General features: G+C 40.1%; 1 protein-coding gene across 6 annotated transcripts in view; it reads right to left on the reverse strand.

Annotated features, from left to right (window-relative positions):
- Positions 1 to 18,164, reverse strand: part of HSF5 (heat shock transcription factor 5) — a 54,991-nt gene that overhangs the window by 32,244 nt on the left and 4,583 nt on the right. For all 6 annotated transcript variants that reach the window (XR_016223786.1, XR_016223787.1, XM_051824784.3 and 3 more), the window contains exons 2-3: positions 15,659 to 16,033; positions 2,953 to 3,050 (exon numbers count right to left, since the gene is read on the reverse strand). Coding sequence is in view for 4 of the 6 variants with exons in the window: in XM_051824784.3 (XP_051680744.2) it covers positions 2,953 to 3,050; positions 15,659 to 16,033 (473 nt within the window). In the remaining 2 variants the exon portion in view is untranslated. The remainder of the gene's footprint in view (positions 1 to 2,952; positions 3,051 to 15,658; positions 16,034 to 18,164) is intronic.

Below are 18,164 nucleotides of genomic sequence, written 5' to 3' on the forward strand. Positions count from 1 at the left end.
TTTTAATAATAAAGCAACAGAATAAAATAGTTATTAGTTTGAGATTTGTATCTTTGAGACATATTCTCTTACACATAGTGCTTTGTACAGAGTAGGCATTCAATACATACTGGTAATAAATACATAAAGCTGTGAACATAAAATACAGAAAAGTAACAATTTAATGAAACATAACAAATTGATATTACCAAATACAAAGCTATGCACAGAGCAGACATGCAATAAATTTCGATTATCTCAGATTACAAACAGAAAATATAGAACTCCAATTCAATAAAACTTGCGGTAAGTTGATGTTGCCAAATGCACTACAAAGACAGTATCAATGATTTTTAGAAGCCTATTAATGCCAAACATGAAATGTAAATTTAAATAGTATAAGAATCAAGCTACTTTAGCCAACAGTACTACTTATTGAGTTCTTACTATGTACCAAGCACTGTATATACGTTATTTCATCTAATCCTCATAAAAGCCCTGTGAAATGTGGCAATCTCCATTTCTAATGATAGAACAAAGCTTCAGAGAAACTTCGCAACTTACCCAAAGTCACAGTGAAATAACAGAAACTCAGGTTTCAAACCTAGGTTTGCCTGACTCAAGAGCTCTTGTTCTTAACCATTATGATATACTGACTACTCATGCATATACCCTACCAGGTATCTACAGTTCAACTAAACTAACTGCATTTATTTTCAGGATGGAATCCTAAATACTTTCTCTTTTTTCCTTTTTTAAATTTTGTTTTCTTACCTCTATTTTCCTATAATGAATATACAGCATCTTGACAGTAAGAAAAGATCTTTATAAAAGTGTTCAGGGGCTGGTGCTGTGGCATAGTGGGTAAAGCTGCCTAGCAGTGCCAGCATGCTATGTGGGCGCTGGTTCAAGTCCCTGCTGCACCACTTCCAATCCAGCTCTCTGCTATGACTTGGGAGAGCTGTAGAGGATGGCCCAAGTCCTTGGGCCCCTGGAAGAAGCTCCTGGCTCCTGGCTTCGGATCGGCGCAGCTCCAGCCATTGCGGCCATCTGGGGAATGAACCAGCGGATGGAGACCTCTCTCTCTCTGCCTCTGCCTCTCTGTAACTCTGCCTTTCAAATAAATAGATAAATCTTTAAAAAAAAAAAAAAAAGAACTAGAGCTATCTCAGCTAGATGATTATCCAAGGCAAACACACAATTCCAACCTTTAGGAGTTATGGCATAAAAATACAAAACATAGAATTTAATCTTACCTTGGAAGTAATAATATAAAACATTTAAATCAAAGCAATTTTTTTCTAATAAATAATGACAAGATATTTGAAATATGGTGTTTACAAATGCAGGTTAAGACAGAAATAGAAGCTACTACTTAAATTTCTGTTTTGACATTTTTCCTTTTTCCTCAAAAACAAAACAAACAAATGTCCAGTGGTGGGCATTTGGTGCAGCAGTTACAATGCCACTTGCAACATCTGCATCCCATATCAGAGTGTTCAGGTTCAAGTTCTGCCTCAAGTCCTACCTCCATTTCCAATATAGCTTCATGCTAATGCATACCTTGGGAGGCAGCAGGTAATGACTCAAGTTCTTAGATCCCTGCCACCCACCCACATCAGACTGAGTTCAGGCACCTGGCTTTGGCCTGGCCTAGTCTGGCTGTTGGCATCTGGGGAGTGAAATAGCAGAAGGGTGATCTCTATTTGTCTATCTGTGTCTACATCCCTATCTCTCTGCCTTTCAGATTAAAAAAAGAAAATAATGATCAAAATTAAATGATTTTTTTTTTTGACAGGCAGAGTGGACAGTGAGAGAGAGAGACAGAGAGAAAGGTCTTCCTTTGCCGTTGGTTCACCCCCCCAAATGGCTGCTATGGCCGGCGCACCGCGCTGATCTGAAGCCAGGAGCCAGGTGCTTCTCCTGGTCTCCCATGGGGTGCAGGGCCCAAGGACTAGGGCCATCCTCCACTGCACTCCGTGGCCAGAGCAGAGAGCTGGCCTGGAAGAGGGGCAACCAGGACAGAATCCGGCGCCCCAACAGGGACTAGAACCCGGTGTGCCGGCGCCGCAAGGCGGAGGATTAGCCTAGTGAGCCGCGGCGCCAGCCTCAAAATTAAAGATTTTAGGCCGGTGCCGTGGCTCAATAGGCTAATCCTCCACCTTGCGGCGCCGGCACACCGGGTTCTAGTCCCGGTTGGGGCGCTGTTTTCTGTCCAGGTTGCCCCTCTTCCAGGCCAGCTCTCTGCTCTGGCCAGGGAGTGCAGTGGAGGATGGCCCAGGTGCTTGGGCCCTGCACCCCATGGGAGACCAGGAGAAGCACCTGGCTCCTGGCTCCTGCCATCGGATCAGTGCGGTGCGCCGGCTGCAGCGGCGGCCATTGGAGGGTGAACCAACGGCAAAAGGAAGACCTTTCTCTCTCTGTCTCTCTCTCTCACTGTCCACTCTGCCTGTCAAAAAAAAAAAAAAAAAATTAAATGATTTTAAAATCCACTTCTCAGTCACACTAACCACATATAATCAAAGCCAGGAGCTGAAAAACTCAATCCTAGTCTCCCATGTAAATGGCAGCAGTCTAAGTACTTGAGCTGTCACCTGCTGCCTCCAAGGGTACACATAAGCAGAAAGCTAGAATCAGAAGTGGAGCCAGAGCCAAACCTAAGCACTGTGATTCAGGATGTGGTCATCCCAAGCAACATCTTAATAGCTGTGCCAGATGTCTGCCCATCATCTAATTTTAAATGATTCAAATAGACACATGTTTTTAGTGGCTCCCATATTGGATACTGCTGGCCTATAAGAAGCATCAGACATTATTTATATCAACATCCTTTGTTTTGGAATCAAGAAAACTAAGCCTATACTCCATAGCTTACCTCTGGCTACTCATTAACATAAAATTATACTTGGCAATTCTGTAAGGTCAGTAATATTACATATGAAGCACAGTCGTGTCTACTGTCCCAAGACTTACCTGGAAGTAGTTACAGTGTGCATAGGAAGAGGCAGTGGGAGTGACACAACTACTCAGAGCGTCCATGTGGGTAGAAGGAGAACAGCACTGTAGCACAGCTGGAACAAACACACAGAAAAGCTGTCAACTGAAAGAAACCTCTAACAGCATTCAAAGCACGTCCCTCTTTCAACCTGGAAAGAACTCCAAAGAAAAATTTCCTTTGTGTATCTAACAAAATTATTATTTAGTGCTATTATAATATTAGGTGATATTATTTGTTGAAAATAACATGATAATAAACTTCATAATAAAGTTTAAAAGGATCATGTTTACTTTTAGAAGTAGTTTCTTTAGTACCCATTTTGTTATCTTTCTAACCATACATTTATTCTTACTGACAGTAATTTAATTTGAAAATATGCGAACATATTTGGAATTTCTAAATAACCATTTCAATCACTTCAATAACAACAATAATTTAGAGGGAGGATTGTTTTAAATAAGTATAAAATATTCTCCAAATGTCCCAACCATTAAAGAATGGATCTAGTAGAAATATATGCTAAAACTGTTTTAACTATTTAGACAAGTAGTACCCGACTTTGGAGCCCTGCTGTACAGTTTAACAGATGAGTAAACTTAAGCATGGTTAATTCCTTTGGGTCTCAGCTTCTGTGCCCTGTTAAAATAAGGGTGGGGCTGGCGCTGTGGTGCAGCTGGTTAAAGCCCTGGCCTGAGCACTGGCATCCCATATGGGTGCTGGTTCTAGTCCCAGTTGCTCCTCTTCTGATCCAGCTCTCTGCTATGGCCTGGGATAGCAGTAGAAGATGGCCCAAGTCCTTAGGCCCCTGGACCCTCATGGGAGACCCAGAAGAAGCTCCTGGCTCCTGGCTTCGGATCAGCACAGCTCCGGCCGTTGCAGCCACCTGGGGAGTGAACCAGTGGGTGGAAGACCTCTCTCTCTGTCTCTAACTCTCTCTGTGTAACTCTGACTTTCAAATAAATAAATAAATTAAAAAAAAAAATAAGGGTAATGATAGAACCTACTTTAATATGGTTGCTATGAATGAGTTAATATGCATAAAGCATTTAGAGTATATGGGAAATCAATAAATGTTAACTGTTACTATTGTTAACTAAAGAAATACACTTTCTAAGGTTTTTATTTATAGGTAAGACACCATGAAAAGACAACTCTTCGTACTGGGATAATTCTACTTAGTATGCTAGGTCTCCTCTTTTCCACAACAGGTTCCCTAGCACAAATGAAAATCAATAATAACCACACACTTACAGATTCAACAGAGGATGACATAAGAGTGAACTACTACTATGTTTCTTGGCACAGTAGTAGATGCTTTATGTATCCTGCCTCAAATAGCAGATGGATGAGGTATTTACACGACTTTACCAAAATTAGTGAATGAAAGCTCAAAGACATTGTCTACAAGTCACTGATAGTGACAGAGCCAGTAACAGTGTCAAAGCACATACTCTCATACCATGATATTTATACTTCCCTAAGATTTCTTTTTTTGTTGTTTAAAGATTTATTTATTTGAAAAGCAGAGTGACAGAGAAAAAAAAGAGAGATCTTCCATCTACTGGTTCACTCCTCCAGTGTGTGTAACAGCTGGGACTAAGGCCAAAGGCAGGAGCCAGAACTCCATTTGGGTCTCCCATGTGCATGGCAGGGGCCCAAGCAGTTGGGCCATATTCCCCTGCTTTCCCAGGGGATCAGCCAGGACTTGAACCAGCACTCCAATAAGGGATGCTGGTGTCATAAGCCTTGGCCACTGTGGCTATCTAGAGTGTGAATGTGTGAATGCAAATCTATTTCCCTCTCTGTTACTCTGCCTTTCGGAAAACAAAATAATTAAAAAAAAAAAAATTACTGGGGACTGGTGTTGTGGCATAATGAGTTAAGCCACCACCTGCGATGCTATGTCCCGGCTGCTCTACTTCCCATCTTGGTCCCTGCTAATGTGCCTGGGAAAGCAGCAGAAGATGGCTCAAGTGTTTGAGCTCCTGCCTCCCATGTGGGAGACTTGAAAGAAGCTCCTAGCTCCTGGCCTGGCTCAGTACAGGCCCTTGCAGCCATCTGGGGAGTAAACCAATGGATGGACGATCTCTCTCTGTCTCTCCTTCTCTGTAGCCCTTTCAAATAAATAAATAAATCTTTTTTTAAAAAAAATTACTAAATAATCTCATTCTTTAACCTTTTTGAAACTATTTTAGTCTAAAGATGATAAAAATTAACTGAAATGTTTCCAATTTCTCCATTATTGACTATTGGTTTTTTAAATGTCAGAGTTCATAAAGGAATACTAGAAATAAACATTTTCTTGTTATATAATATACAACTTAAGGTACTAAATTTTGTATGCAGAAAAACTTAAAATGGACAGAATTCTACCTCCAATATAAATACAAGGGCTGGTATTTTCTGAATGATGATTTTTAACAAGTTTGGTGATTATAAAAAGCCATATTACTAAAATTACCACATAAAATTCAAGTTGTTGTCACTTTCAAATATCTGTTAAGCACATAGCTTCTTGATTCTTTGAAGATTATTCAAATACACAATTAAAATGTTTTAGATATGAATTTGTCCTGAGGTATCCAAAAGCATAAGCATCTGGGGAAATAAACTAAATCCAAATAGCTAAACACTGAATAGTGCCTGCAAGGTTTACTAAAACTGAAAGAAAAACAATTTTTTCCCCTAGTTACAACAAAGGAAAACCTAGCCCCCTAGTGGCAGGGAGACTCAGAAGCTGCAGGTTTTCATTACAACAGGATACCAAACAGTACTGCTTTGCTACAAATTAATGAAAAGTGCTGGCTTTATGTCTCTGGTATTTCCTTGTTCCGAACCACTGGTTACATATTTTGAATAGCTGTTAAAAGTCACTTTAAAGAGGCCAGCGGGTTAATGCCCTGGCCTGAAGTGCTGGCATCCCACATGGGCGCCAGTTCTAGCCCCGGCTGCTCCTCTTCTGATTCAGTTCTCTGCTATGGCCTGGGAAAGCAGTAGAAGATGGCCCAAGTTCTTGGGCTCTTGCACCTGCGTGGGAGACCCGGAAGAAGCTCCTGGCTCCTGGCTTTGGATTGGCACAGCTCTCACCGTTGCGGCCATCTGGGGAGTGAACCAGCGGATTGAAGACCTCTCTCTCTGTCTCTCTTCCTCTCTCTGTAACTCTGTCTTTCAAATAAATAAAATAAATCTTTAAAAAATTCACTTTAAAATGAATTTCCTGAAGAAATAAAGAAACTATATTACGCAACAGAGAATATGTTAATACATAGTTGATAGTTGGCTTGGTATCTAAGAAAACAACAAAATAGTGAATGTCCTTTAAAGTGTCCAAGAGCAAATGGAAAATAAAAAGGTACCAGCATGAAGAAAAGGAGGACTTGAATATATTATAATCCAAAAGTCTACTCAATGTTCAATGGTCATTTCCTCACCAGTGCAGTCTTACTTTGTATAGTCAAAAAGATAGAACTAAGTAAGGTATTAGTAAATTTACTGAACATGAAAACATATATAGAAATCCAACCAAGTGTCTAGTTTATGACAACTTAATCTACTGTGTATTATGAAAGCACTAATACTTATAAAACTGAGTTCATCACATGTCTTAAAACTCATACATCTACATAAAGATCTTCAGTGTCTTCCTGAAGGCAATATTCACTCAAGGCATTATATTACATTGCATGAAGATGGAAAAACAATAAACTAACAGAATTCCCATTTGTGTTATAAATATAAGAATTTATGACACTTTAAAATTTTTCTAAGTAATAAAATAGCCAGAATTGCTAAAAATGATCAAAGGTAAGGCAAATAAGTTCACATATTTTATCTTATGGAGGTAATTCAAATATTTTAGATTAGAAACTACTACAGAATAGTACAGAGTCAACAGTGAGAAAATATAATAGTAACTTAATTTCAAGGTAGGTTACTATAGCAACAAGAACCCCAGCATCTCCTTATTTATGGAGAGGTAAAGAAAACGTCTGGGTATACAGGCAATTGCCAACTTATAACAGTTCAGTTTACTACTTTTTGACCTTATGTTGGCATGAAAGCAATATGCATTCATTAGAGACCATACTTCCAGGGGTAGTATTTTAGCACAGAAGGTTAAGTCAGCGCCTGGGACACTGGCATCCTACACCAAAGTGTCAGGTCAAGCCCCAGCTGCTCTGCTTTTGACCCAGCTCCTTGCGAGTGTGCCTGAGAAAGCAGCAGAGCACAGTCCAAGTGCTTGGGCTTCTGCCACCCATGTGGGAGACCAGGATGTCATTTTGAGCTGGCCCAGCCCTGGGAGATATTCTCTTTCTCTGACATTCTGCCTTTCAAATAAACTTACTTATTTGTGAATAAATATAATAAATATTAGGTACAATAAATATATTTTTATAAATAAATGTTTTGAAAATACTTCTAATTCTGAATTTGGGTCTTTCCCTGGTTAATGACATGCAGCAGAACATTTTCATGATACTGGGCAGAGAGCAGTGACCACAGCTCCCAGAAAGCCCTGTGGTCAGGAGAGGAAACAATCAACGCTCTACAGTGCACTGTGGGGCTAAGTTAGGTTGTTCAGTAAGTTGGGTGCATTGAATGAATTTTCCACTTGTGACATTTTCAACTTAAGATGGATTTATTAATATAAAACTCAACCACAAATTAAGGAGCATCTGTATGCCCAAAAGAAGTGAAAGCACACATTTGAAAAGATATTTGTGTGCCCATGGTCATAGTAGCTATGTGCACAACTTTCCAAAGGTGCAAACAATCCAGTGTCCATCTGAACAGGTGAATGGATTAAAAAAAGTGGGATATACATAGGATAAAATATTACTCAGTCTTTAAAAAGGAATGAAATTTTGACACAGCACAACATGGATGAATCTGACAATACACTAAGTGAAATCAGCCAGTCTCTAAAGGATGAGTACCACATGATCCCTCTTCTGTGAGGTTCCTGGAGTAGTCAAATTCACAGAGACAGAAAACTTAGAGGTTACCAGGGGCTAGGACAAAGGGGGGATGGGAAGCAATTGCTTAATGGGAACAAGTTTCATTTGGGTGATGAAAAGTTTTGGAAACAGTGGTGATAGTTGTACAATATTGTGAATGTAATTAGTACCAATGAAGTGTACATTTAAGTGGTTAAAATGTAAATTTATGTATTGACTACTGCATGGTTCCACTTATATGAAGTATTCTGGAGTAGTCAAATTCTTAGAGACCACATAGAATGTGGTTTTCAGGGGCCAAGAGAGGAGAGAATGCAGAGTTAGTGTTTAATGTGTACAGAGTTTCAGTTGAGGAGGATGCAAAGTTCCAGAGATGGGTGATGGTGGTGATGAATGGACCTAATACCACAGAACAGGCCACTTAAAAAAAAAAAAGTTAAAATGGTATACTTTATATGTATTTACCACAAGGAAAAGAGAGGCAAATGTGATTGTGCTTTTGCTTTTAGTTTCTTTAAGCAGGTAAAGAGAGCTTCCTGGTGCCTTGTCCCTCTTGAACACAAAATCAGGTTTTTTGCAGAGGAACTAACATTGGTTACCTGACCACATGAGTAACAGTACCAAACAGCTCTTAGAAGTCCATTATCTATATTTGTGTACATTTTGTTGGATTAGACTCATAAAGGCCAAACTCTTAGAAATTAAATGTACCTTAAAACAATAATAGCAAATCTTTTTGCCAAGGGCCAATTCAGAAAAAGTTACAAATGAAGTGATATACATTTTTCAATAAAAATGTAAAATATTATGTATTCCTTGGGGAAAAGTATGTGTTATTGTAACTTGGCCACTAATGTATTAATATCTAGGTTCATTTAAAACATTTTTATTTATTATTTTATTTGAAAGGCAGAGAGAGAGAGAGAGAGAGAGAGAGAGGCAGATCTTCCATTTGCTGGTTCACTTCCTAAATGCCTGCAATGGCTGAAGCCAGGAGTCAGGAATTTAACCAGGTCTCTCACACAGGTGGCAGGGACCCAACTACTTGCACCATGACCTACCACTCCTAGGGTATGCATTAGCAAGAAGCTGGAACTGGGTGTGGAGCTGAGCTAGGACACAAACCCAGGCATTCTAATATAGGATGTGGGCATCGCAAGCAAAATCTTAACTGCTAGGTCAAATGCTGCCCCAGGTTATTTAAAAGACAGCTTTTAGGGGCCAGCGCTGTGGCACAGTAGGTTAAAGCCCTGGCCTGAGGCACTGGCATCCCATATGGGCACCGGTTCAAATCTCAGCTGCTCTTCTTCCAGTCCGGCTCTCTGCTGTGGCCTGGGAAAGCGGTGGAGGATGGCCCAAGTCCTTGGGCCCCTGCACCCACGTGAGAGACCCAGAGGAGGCTCCTGGCTCCTGGCTTCGGATTGGCGCAGCTCTGGCTGTTGCAGCCATCTGGGGAGTAAACCAGTGGATGGAAGACCTCTCTCTCTGTCTCTACCTCTCTCTGTAGTACTGTCTTTCAAATAAATAAAATAAATCTTCAAAAACAACAAAAAAAAGACAGCTTCTACAAACACCTTATCCTTTACATAAATGTAATAGTATTTACATGTAAATAGTACATATCCGTACAACCTTATCCATTACATGTAAACTTGCAAACTTATATTAAAACATTGATTCATCTAGTTCCTGACCCAAACTATATGGACACTATACAGAAAGGCAAATTGAGATTGAGTGATGTGAAATAATTCACTGAAAGTCACATCAGTTGAAAAACTGAAAAGCTGGGATTAGAACTAGTTTATTCTTTTTAATAAATTGTTTATTAAGGGTCCATAATAGTCAAGCACTGTGCTTAATGTAAGGGGATAGAGAAATGAACTAGAGGCAGCCCCCTACCCCTGAGCTCCCAAATTGGACTTTCAACTCTAGCAGCTAGAATATGTTCTCTCTCCTTGGACAGAGTCAATCAATAAACCAAAGCAGTCCCAATGCTACCAGTAGCAAAGACAATCTCTGTTGTCTATCCTATCTAGGAATAGCTAACTCTGGGGAAGAGAAACACCAAAAAACACTCCCTTTACAAAAAAGAAAACAAAAAGGCCAAAAGCAAAAGATCCTCTTGATGAGAGGCAGGCAGCAGAGCACTGACTCAAATTAGATTGCTTCGATTTGTTTCCCAGCTTGCCTCTCACCAGTTGTGCCTAAATTTCCTTACCTATGAAATGAGAATAATTATACTACCTATCTGAAAAGGTTGTTGTGATGATTAAACTGTCATTTAATCATTTGGAAAATACTCAGAACAATGCCCAATCGTAGTGATTCCTGCGGCATAGCAGATTAGGCCACTGCTTGCAGTGCCGGCATACCATATGGGCACCAGTTCAAGTCCCAGCAGCTCTATTTCCAATCCAGATCCCTGCTCACGTGCCTGGGAAAGCAGCAGAGGTTGGCCCAAGTCCTTGGGTCCCTGCACCCATATGGGAGACCGGAAGAAGTTCGTAACTCCTGGCTTCAGCCTTGTCCAGCCCCGGCAGATGCAGTCACTTGTGGAGTGAACAGCAGATGGAAGATCGATCTGCTCGCGTTCTCCCCTCTCTCCCTCTCTCCTTCTCCCTCTCTCTCTCTTCTTTCCCTCCTCCCCCTCCCCTTTCTCTCTTCTCTCCCCTCTCTCTCTCTCTCCTTCCCTTTTTTTTTTGTTAAATAAGAGATAAAGGGCAGTTAAAATTTGTTAATCACTGCTCTGACCTTAAAGGGTAATGCTATTTTGAATCAATTTAGCATTATAATGCCCCATGAAAACAATTCCTCAAAACAGGACTCTATATATAAATATGAATATATAAACAAAGATACATTCATATATGTTCACACACACAGCAGAGAGGCAAGGTGCTTGGCACAGTAATTGAGATGTCACTTGGATGCCTGGCTTCACATTTTGGCTCCATTTCTGATCCAGCTTCCTACTAATGTGCATCCTGGGAGGCAGCAGGTAATGGTTCAAATACTTGGGTCCCTACCATCCATGTGGAAGTCCCAATTGAGCTTGGGATCTTGGTTTCAACCTAGCCCAGCAAAACTGTTACAGGCATTTAGGGAGTGAACCAGCAGATGGGACATCTCCCTCTCTCTTTCTTTCTCTACCTTTCGAATAAAAATAATTTTTAAAAACGCAAACATGTAGTGGAGAATGAGTAAAATTTTTTTTAAAGATTTATTTATTTATTTGAAAGGCAGAGTTACAGAGAGGCAGAGGCAGAAAGAGAGAGAAAGGTCTTCCATCTACTGGTTCACTCCCCAAATGGCTACAACGGCTGGAGCTGGGCCAATCCACAGCCAGGAGCCTGGAGCTTCTTCCGGGTCTCCCACACAGGTGCAGGGGCCAAAGGACTTGGGCCATCTTTCACTGCCTTCCTAGGCCATAGCAGAGAGCTGGATTGGAAGTGGAGCAGCCAGGACTAGAACCGGCACCCATGAGGGATGCCAGCACTGCAGGCGGTGGTTTCACCCTCTATGTTGCAGCACCGGTGCAGAGAATGAATAAAATTTTTAAAAAAGATCTAAAATAGAGTCAGAGAGTCTTTTGCACAAGGGGGAATTTAAATTATTATAGCACACTGTGAAAATAACATCAGGGAAAAAAACACTGAATTCTAGATAGGATGATACTAAAGAGACTCAACTAGTACTAGACCTAGCACATTTTATCTGTGAAAGTGTGCTAAGAATGGAAAAAATGTGTACCATCATTGCGAGTCCCATCTGTGTTCCTGATTCCAGCTTCCATTAAAGTGTACCCTGGGAGGCAGAAGGTGATGGCATGAGTAGTTGGATACCTAGATTTAGTTCTGGGCTCCTGGCTTTGGCCTGTCCCAACACCAACTGTTGCAGACATTAGGGAATCAACTAGCAAATGGAAGACCTCTCCATGTCTCTTTCTCTGCCTTTCAAATAAATTAATTTTTAAAAAAATTGTTCCAATGACTCATTTTATGAATCTGACAGCAAACTTTTATTCCCAGTGTTTGGTTTTACTATTGATATTAGTAACTGATGAAATATTACAAAGTTCAAATTTTCCTGGTTATACTCTTTTTTTTTTTTTTTTTTTAATTTTTTGACAGGCAGAGTGGACAGTGAGAGAGAGAGACAGAGAGAAAGGTCTTCCTTTGCCATTGGTTCACCCTCCAATGGCTGCCACGGCTGGCGCGCTGCAGCCAGCGCACCGCGCTGATCCGATGGCAGGAGCCAGGTGCTTCTCCTGGTCTCCCATGGGGTGCAGGGCCCAAGCACCTGGGCCATCCTCCACTGCACTCCCTGGCCACAGCAGAGAGCTGGCCTGGAAGAGGGGCAACCGGGACAGAATCCGGCGCCCCAACCGGGACTAGAACCCGGTGTGCCGGCGCCGCTAGGCGGAGGATTAGCCTAGTGAGCCGCGGCGCCGGCCTGGTTATACTCTTTCAAGACAAGATTCAAGGTTTTTTTTAATACAACTAATTTCTGAATGAAAGTTGAATGTTGTTTCTTATTAAAATCTGATTCAAGCCTCAAGTCTATAGTTCATTTTCAAAGGACTCAAGAATGACCATTATTTCAAAATTACTCCCTTTTGTTATGACTTAGCTGAACTTGGAAGTGATTATTATCTTGCCTCTGAGAACAATAGTCTATTTAACTCTGGGAAAGTCTGTTGTGCTCTTCATAAAATGCTACCCACCAAATATCAGTTAAATTGCTCACTACTTTTGTTTCTTTTCTTTTTCATAGGAGGTCTTTATATTCAACAAGCCTTTTTATTTATATAGTAGCTCATAAAGTTCAAAGCAGTTTTGCCTATATTACACCCAAGAACTACTCTGTGTATTAAAAGTTTTCATGAGTTTTCTTAGTCTCTTAAGAAAAATTCAGATAACACAAGATTCTATTTTACATGTGCTATATACTATCAAAACAGAAGCAGCCATCTTTTTATTTATTTATTTGAGAAGCATAAAGACAGAGGGAGAGTGCATGCTCCCATCCATCGGTTCATTCACCAAATGCTGGCAAGGCTGGGAATGGGGAGCCAAGAACTCAATCTGGATCTCTTATGTGGGTAGCAGGAATCCAGTCACTCGAGCCATCCATCATTGCTGCCTCTGAGGGTCTGCATTAGCAGGAAGCTGGAGCAAGGAGCCAGAGCCAGGAATCAAGCCCAAGTACTTTGATCTGAGACACAGTTGGCTAAACTCCAGCTCCTACTTGTTCTTTTTTTTTTTTTTTTTTAAATGCATCTTTCCTAGAACCCTTGGAGTTAATTTTCAATTTTTAAGTTTACATCCAAGCTAAATAAAGTAATTTTTAAATAATATATCCAAAACAATAATTTAACAAATATAATTTATACAATGAATGAATCACATTAATTCTTTGCAGTGTTTTATCTTAAAAAATATATAAGTGGTTCTCATAAAAATTCAGAATTAGAAGTTTCCATGAGGATTCCTTGGAACTTGCAATACATTTTCCCATAGAAACTACATCATATAGGTTGGTTTAGTTCCTAAACCAGACCATAACCATTTATATCTTAATCACAAGACTAACAGTAATATAGAACCAGTCACCATATCTAATATTTCCAGAGGAAAATGCCTTCCAAATTCCAGATTGGAAAGTCAGAGCACATTTCTACATCTCCTGGCTACAGGCTTCTTTCAAATTTCAACCTCCCAGAAGCTCTGAGTCCTTAGTAGTTTGTGGAAAGCAAAGAGAAACATTTACAGGTGAAAGGAGATGTAGAGGAATTAGCTGGTGTGGTTATGAAACGTAAAGCCAGTGTGAGGAAGAGATAGGCTGGGTACATACATATATTCTAAGCATACATGGAATGCAGCCAAAATAATAATTTAGATAGCAACACTCAATTTGTTTATTAAAATAATGGATTAAACTCCCCAGTGATAAAAATTTGACTCTTATTTAGATATGTAAGTTATGAAGATGAAATTAGTCATCTTCTATTTTTAAATGACAGCACAGATTTTTGTTCTTCAAAGAAGTAGTTGCAAATTGAAAAACATTAGACCTCAACCATTTTTCTACATTAGACGGTTAAAAGTTTTTCTAACTCTTAAACAGGTAAAAGGATTAAAAGTGCTAAATCATCTACTCCACATAAGTCCCTCTCCCAGCTTTTCTTAACTCCACCTACCAAAAAAGTAGCAACTCTATAAATCTACAGAATACAATATAATTTAAACTCTGGTTTTATTATTTTAATATCATTAATTTAAGGCTCCTTGCTACCTGTAGGCAGAACGCAATGAGCTAATAACAAAAGCATATAGTTAGATGTTAGGAGTTACAGAACAGTGAGTACTATTACAAATAGAACTGTTACCAGATTTACAACTTTTAAATGGCAACAAATTATTCAGTTCCTTTTTCTAAATTACATTCCTTTGACTAATTTTAAAGTTAGTTTAGTCCTGCCTGGGAAAATGACCTAATGAAATACCTCTAGGATTGCTTCCAGATCTACTGTGAAGAATCAGTGCTCCTACAGCCTCAATTCACAAGGCAAAGGAATGCTTCCTTCTTTCTTTCTGATCTTTAGAAAGCTTTGACCCTTGTCTTGTTTTTACTGCCCTATTTCATCACCCCGTGTAAAGCACTCTACATGATGAAATAGATACCACTGCTACGTGCTTCTGTAAAATAGAAAATACTTTTGAACAAAAATGAAAAGACTATTATCTTGCAAAAAGATATCAGAAAAAGATAAATTTTTTCCATGAAGCAAAATAGATGGTCACTATCATAAGGATTCCCAATTTCAATCAGTGGCTTGGGATACACCAGTTTGTTCTCAATGTCCTTGGTTGAACTCCAGGTCAGGTGCCTTGTAAGGTTCTCTTCTTGGCTACTCCAAGTTTTTTAGCCAGATTAACATTAGGATTAACATTGCAGGGACCCCACTTTTTGTGTTTTGTTTTGTTTTTATTTATTTGAGAGACAGAGAGTTCTCATCCACTGATTCAATCCCCAAATGCCTGCAACAAACCTGAGCTGGGGGCCCAAGCTAGAACCTCAATCTAGGTCTCCCATGTTGGTGGCAGGAACCCAACCACTTGAGCCATCACTGTTGCCTCCCAGGTTCTGCATTGACAGGAAGCTGGAATTAGGAGCGGAGCTGAGTATCAAACCCAGGCACTCCAATGTGGGTCATCAGTGTCTTAAATAGTCTTAACCGCTAGGACAAATGCCCACCCAACATTCACATTATTAAAGAACTTAATTTAATTTCCTGAGCATGCTTCCTAATTAAACATCATTTCTGAGATACTAGAATGATTTCACTGTGAGATAATCTCACTGTAAAATTAAAAAATGTAAACTATATAATACATATAAGTATTTCTTGAAAAACAAAACACTGCATCAAAGGCAAGTTAAAGTAAGGTTCCAGGTTATTAAGTATTATTTTCAAAACTAGGAAACATTTTGAGGATACAAGTTTCACTAAAGACATACACTTTCATGTGCCAAAAGAATTTTCACAATCCTTAAGAATACAATATATGCTGTTTACATTTTGCTAAAAATCTTTGATATTTCTTAGCAGCATATTCCTACTATCTGGTTTAAGCACAGAGATTAAAAGGCATTTAAAAATGTAAATGCTCATTATAAACCACCTTAACAGAAGCCAGTGAACTCAAATGTCTCATACCTGTTGGATAGTAGGCTTGGGAGTACTGCGCAGAGGGTGTGTAGCTACTGTATTTTTGGGAGGAGCTGACCATCGTTTGAGGACCTTGTTGAACGTGTACAGACGTGGTGCTGGGCTGCAGTGTGTAGGTAACCTCAGTTGGAAATCTCTGCAGTACAGGGAATGGAACCCCTTTATCTGAAAAAGTAGGAGATGTCTCCACTTGTCCAGGGTGCATTCCAAGGGAGTTCTGCCAAGTTCTAGGAGGAATCGGGGTCCGATCTAAACCTTTCAGAGGGAAAGTACTGTGGTTGTGGGATGAAGTTGTCACGTAGGAGTAAGGAGACAAACTATCTCGCCGGAATGACCGGTGAAACTGTCCTACAGCCACTGGTCCTGCATAAAAGAAGAAAGTGCATTTACTGATTATACATTATACCATCAGACATATTAAAATTAAAACCAAAGACTACAAAATCTATTTTTCACCTATAGGTCATTTTATATTCTTTTTTAAAATCATTTTTTAAAGTTTAGAATCCAGAATATGAGATTCACATATAATGCTGAAATAATTATCACCTAAACTTTTGTTTGATTCTCAACATGGCTGTCAAGAGATAAAGTGGGCAGCCAATGTTGTAGTGTAGCAGGTAAAGCCAATGCCTGTGATGCCAGCATCCCATATGGCAATGGTTCATGTCCCACTGCAATCATCTAGGGAGTCAACCAGTAGATGGAAGACCTCTCTGTCTGTCTGTCTCTCTCTCTCTGTAACTCTTTGAAAATAAATGAAATAGGTTGGCGCCATGGCTCACTTGGCTAATCCTTCGCCTGCGGCGCCGGCACCCCGGGTTCTAGTCCCAGCTGGGGTGCCGGGTACTAGTCCCAGTTGCTCCTCTTCCAGTCCAGCTCTCTGCTGTGGCCCGGGAGGGCAGCGGAGGATGGCCCAAGTGCTTGGGTCCCTGCACCCGCATGGGAGACCGGGAGGAAGCACCTGGCCCCTGGCTTCGGATTGGCACAGCGCCAGCAGTAGCGGACAGTAGGGGAGTGAACCAACGGAAGGAAGACCTTTCTCTCTGTCTAATAAAAATTAAAAAAAAAAAAAGTACTTTCAAACTTCATGTATTTCTAAGAATCAAAATAAGTTTGAAAAAAAAGAAAATAAATGAAATAAATCTTTATATATATATATATATTTGAAAAACAGAGAGGAGACACAGAGAGAGATTGTCCATCTGTTGGTTCACTCTCCAGATGGCCGCAGGACAGGGTTGGGCCAGGCTGAAGTCTGGAGCCAGAAGCTTCTTCTGGGTCTCCCATATGGGTGCAGGGGCTGAAGCACTTGGCCATCCTCTGCTGTTTTCCCAGAGCATTAGCAAGGAGCTGGATTGGAAGTAGAGTAGCCGGGACTCCAACTGGTGCCGTTAGGGGATGCTGGCACTGCAGGCTGCAGGTCAACCTGCTGAGCCACAGTGCCAGTACCAAAATAAATCTCGAAAAAAGAAGAGGTAAAGTGTCCAAACTCTAACATTAAATCAAATATTCAATGTTAAAAGCCTTAAAAGATGATTCAGCCATCTTACCTTTTACCTTTATTAACTGATTCAGATTGTTTCAGTGTGTAAATTCTCTCTAGTAATTTTCCATTCAGACTTTCAAACCATTTAGGAACCTTAAAAATAGGCATGAAAATAAGCTCTGTATCCATAGATACAGAGAACAACAAGAATTATAATATAGGGGCTGGCACTGTGGTCTGTAGTGCCGCCATTCCATACAGATACCAGTTTGAGACCTAGCTGCTCCACTTCTGATCTAGCTCCCTGCTATGGCCTGCGAAAGCAGTAGAAGATGGCTCAAGCACTTGGGTCCCTGCACCTACATGGGAGACCCAGAAGAAGCTCCTGGCTCCTGGCTTCAGACTGGCCCAGCTCCAGCCACTGGGGCCATTTGGGGAGTGAACCAGCAGATGGAACACTTTCTTTGCCTCTGCTTCTCTGAAACTCTGCCTTTCAAACAAATAAATAAATCTTTAAAAAAAGAAAGAAAAAAAGTCAGGTGTGAGAAGTTTAACCTTGATTTCTTCATCCCTTAAATCAACATTTTCCATTGTCATTTTTTATTCAGACTATTTCTAGTAATGTCCCTTCCCAAATACCAGCAGCTCTCAAAACACTGGATTACATTAGAACCACCTGGAAAACTTATTAAAAATCTATATATCCAGGCCCAAAGATTCTGCTATTTGCTTTCTCTTATTTTACAAGGCAAAAGGTAATAAGAAGTGCAGAGAAAAGGAAAAGAAATGGTAACAATATTTAATGAGGAAAGGAAAAATATATGCTAATGTTGCAGGCTGAACTTATCTTATAATTCCTGAACACAAAATTAGCCTAATTTATTCCTAAGGAGAGTTTTTGTATTAAATTGGAGAAAACCTAACTTGTATGCTACTCTAGTATTCCCCTACATATTGAAAGACGGCAGTCAAAAGATCTCCTTTTCCAAATAGAGTGTAAACCTA

Source organism: Oryctolagus cuniculus, chromosome 17 (genome assembly GCF_051225735.1).
Source record: "Oryctolagus cuniculus isolate XC-2025 breed Fujian yellow rabbit chromosome 17, ASM5122573v1, whole genome shotgun sequence".
Taxonomy (NCBI): domain Eukaryota; kingdom Metazoa; phylum Chordata; class Mammalia; order Lagomorpha; family Leporidae; genus Oryctolagus; species Oryctolagus cuniculus.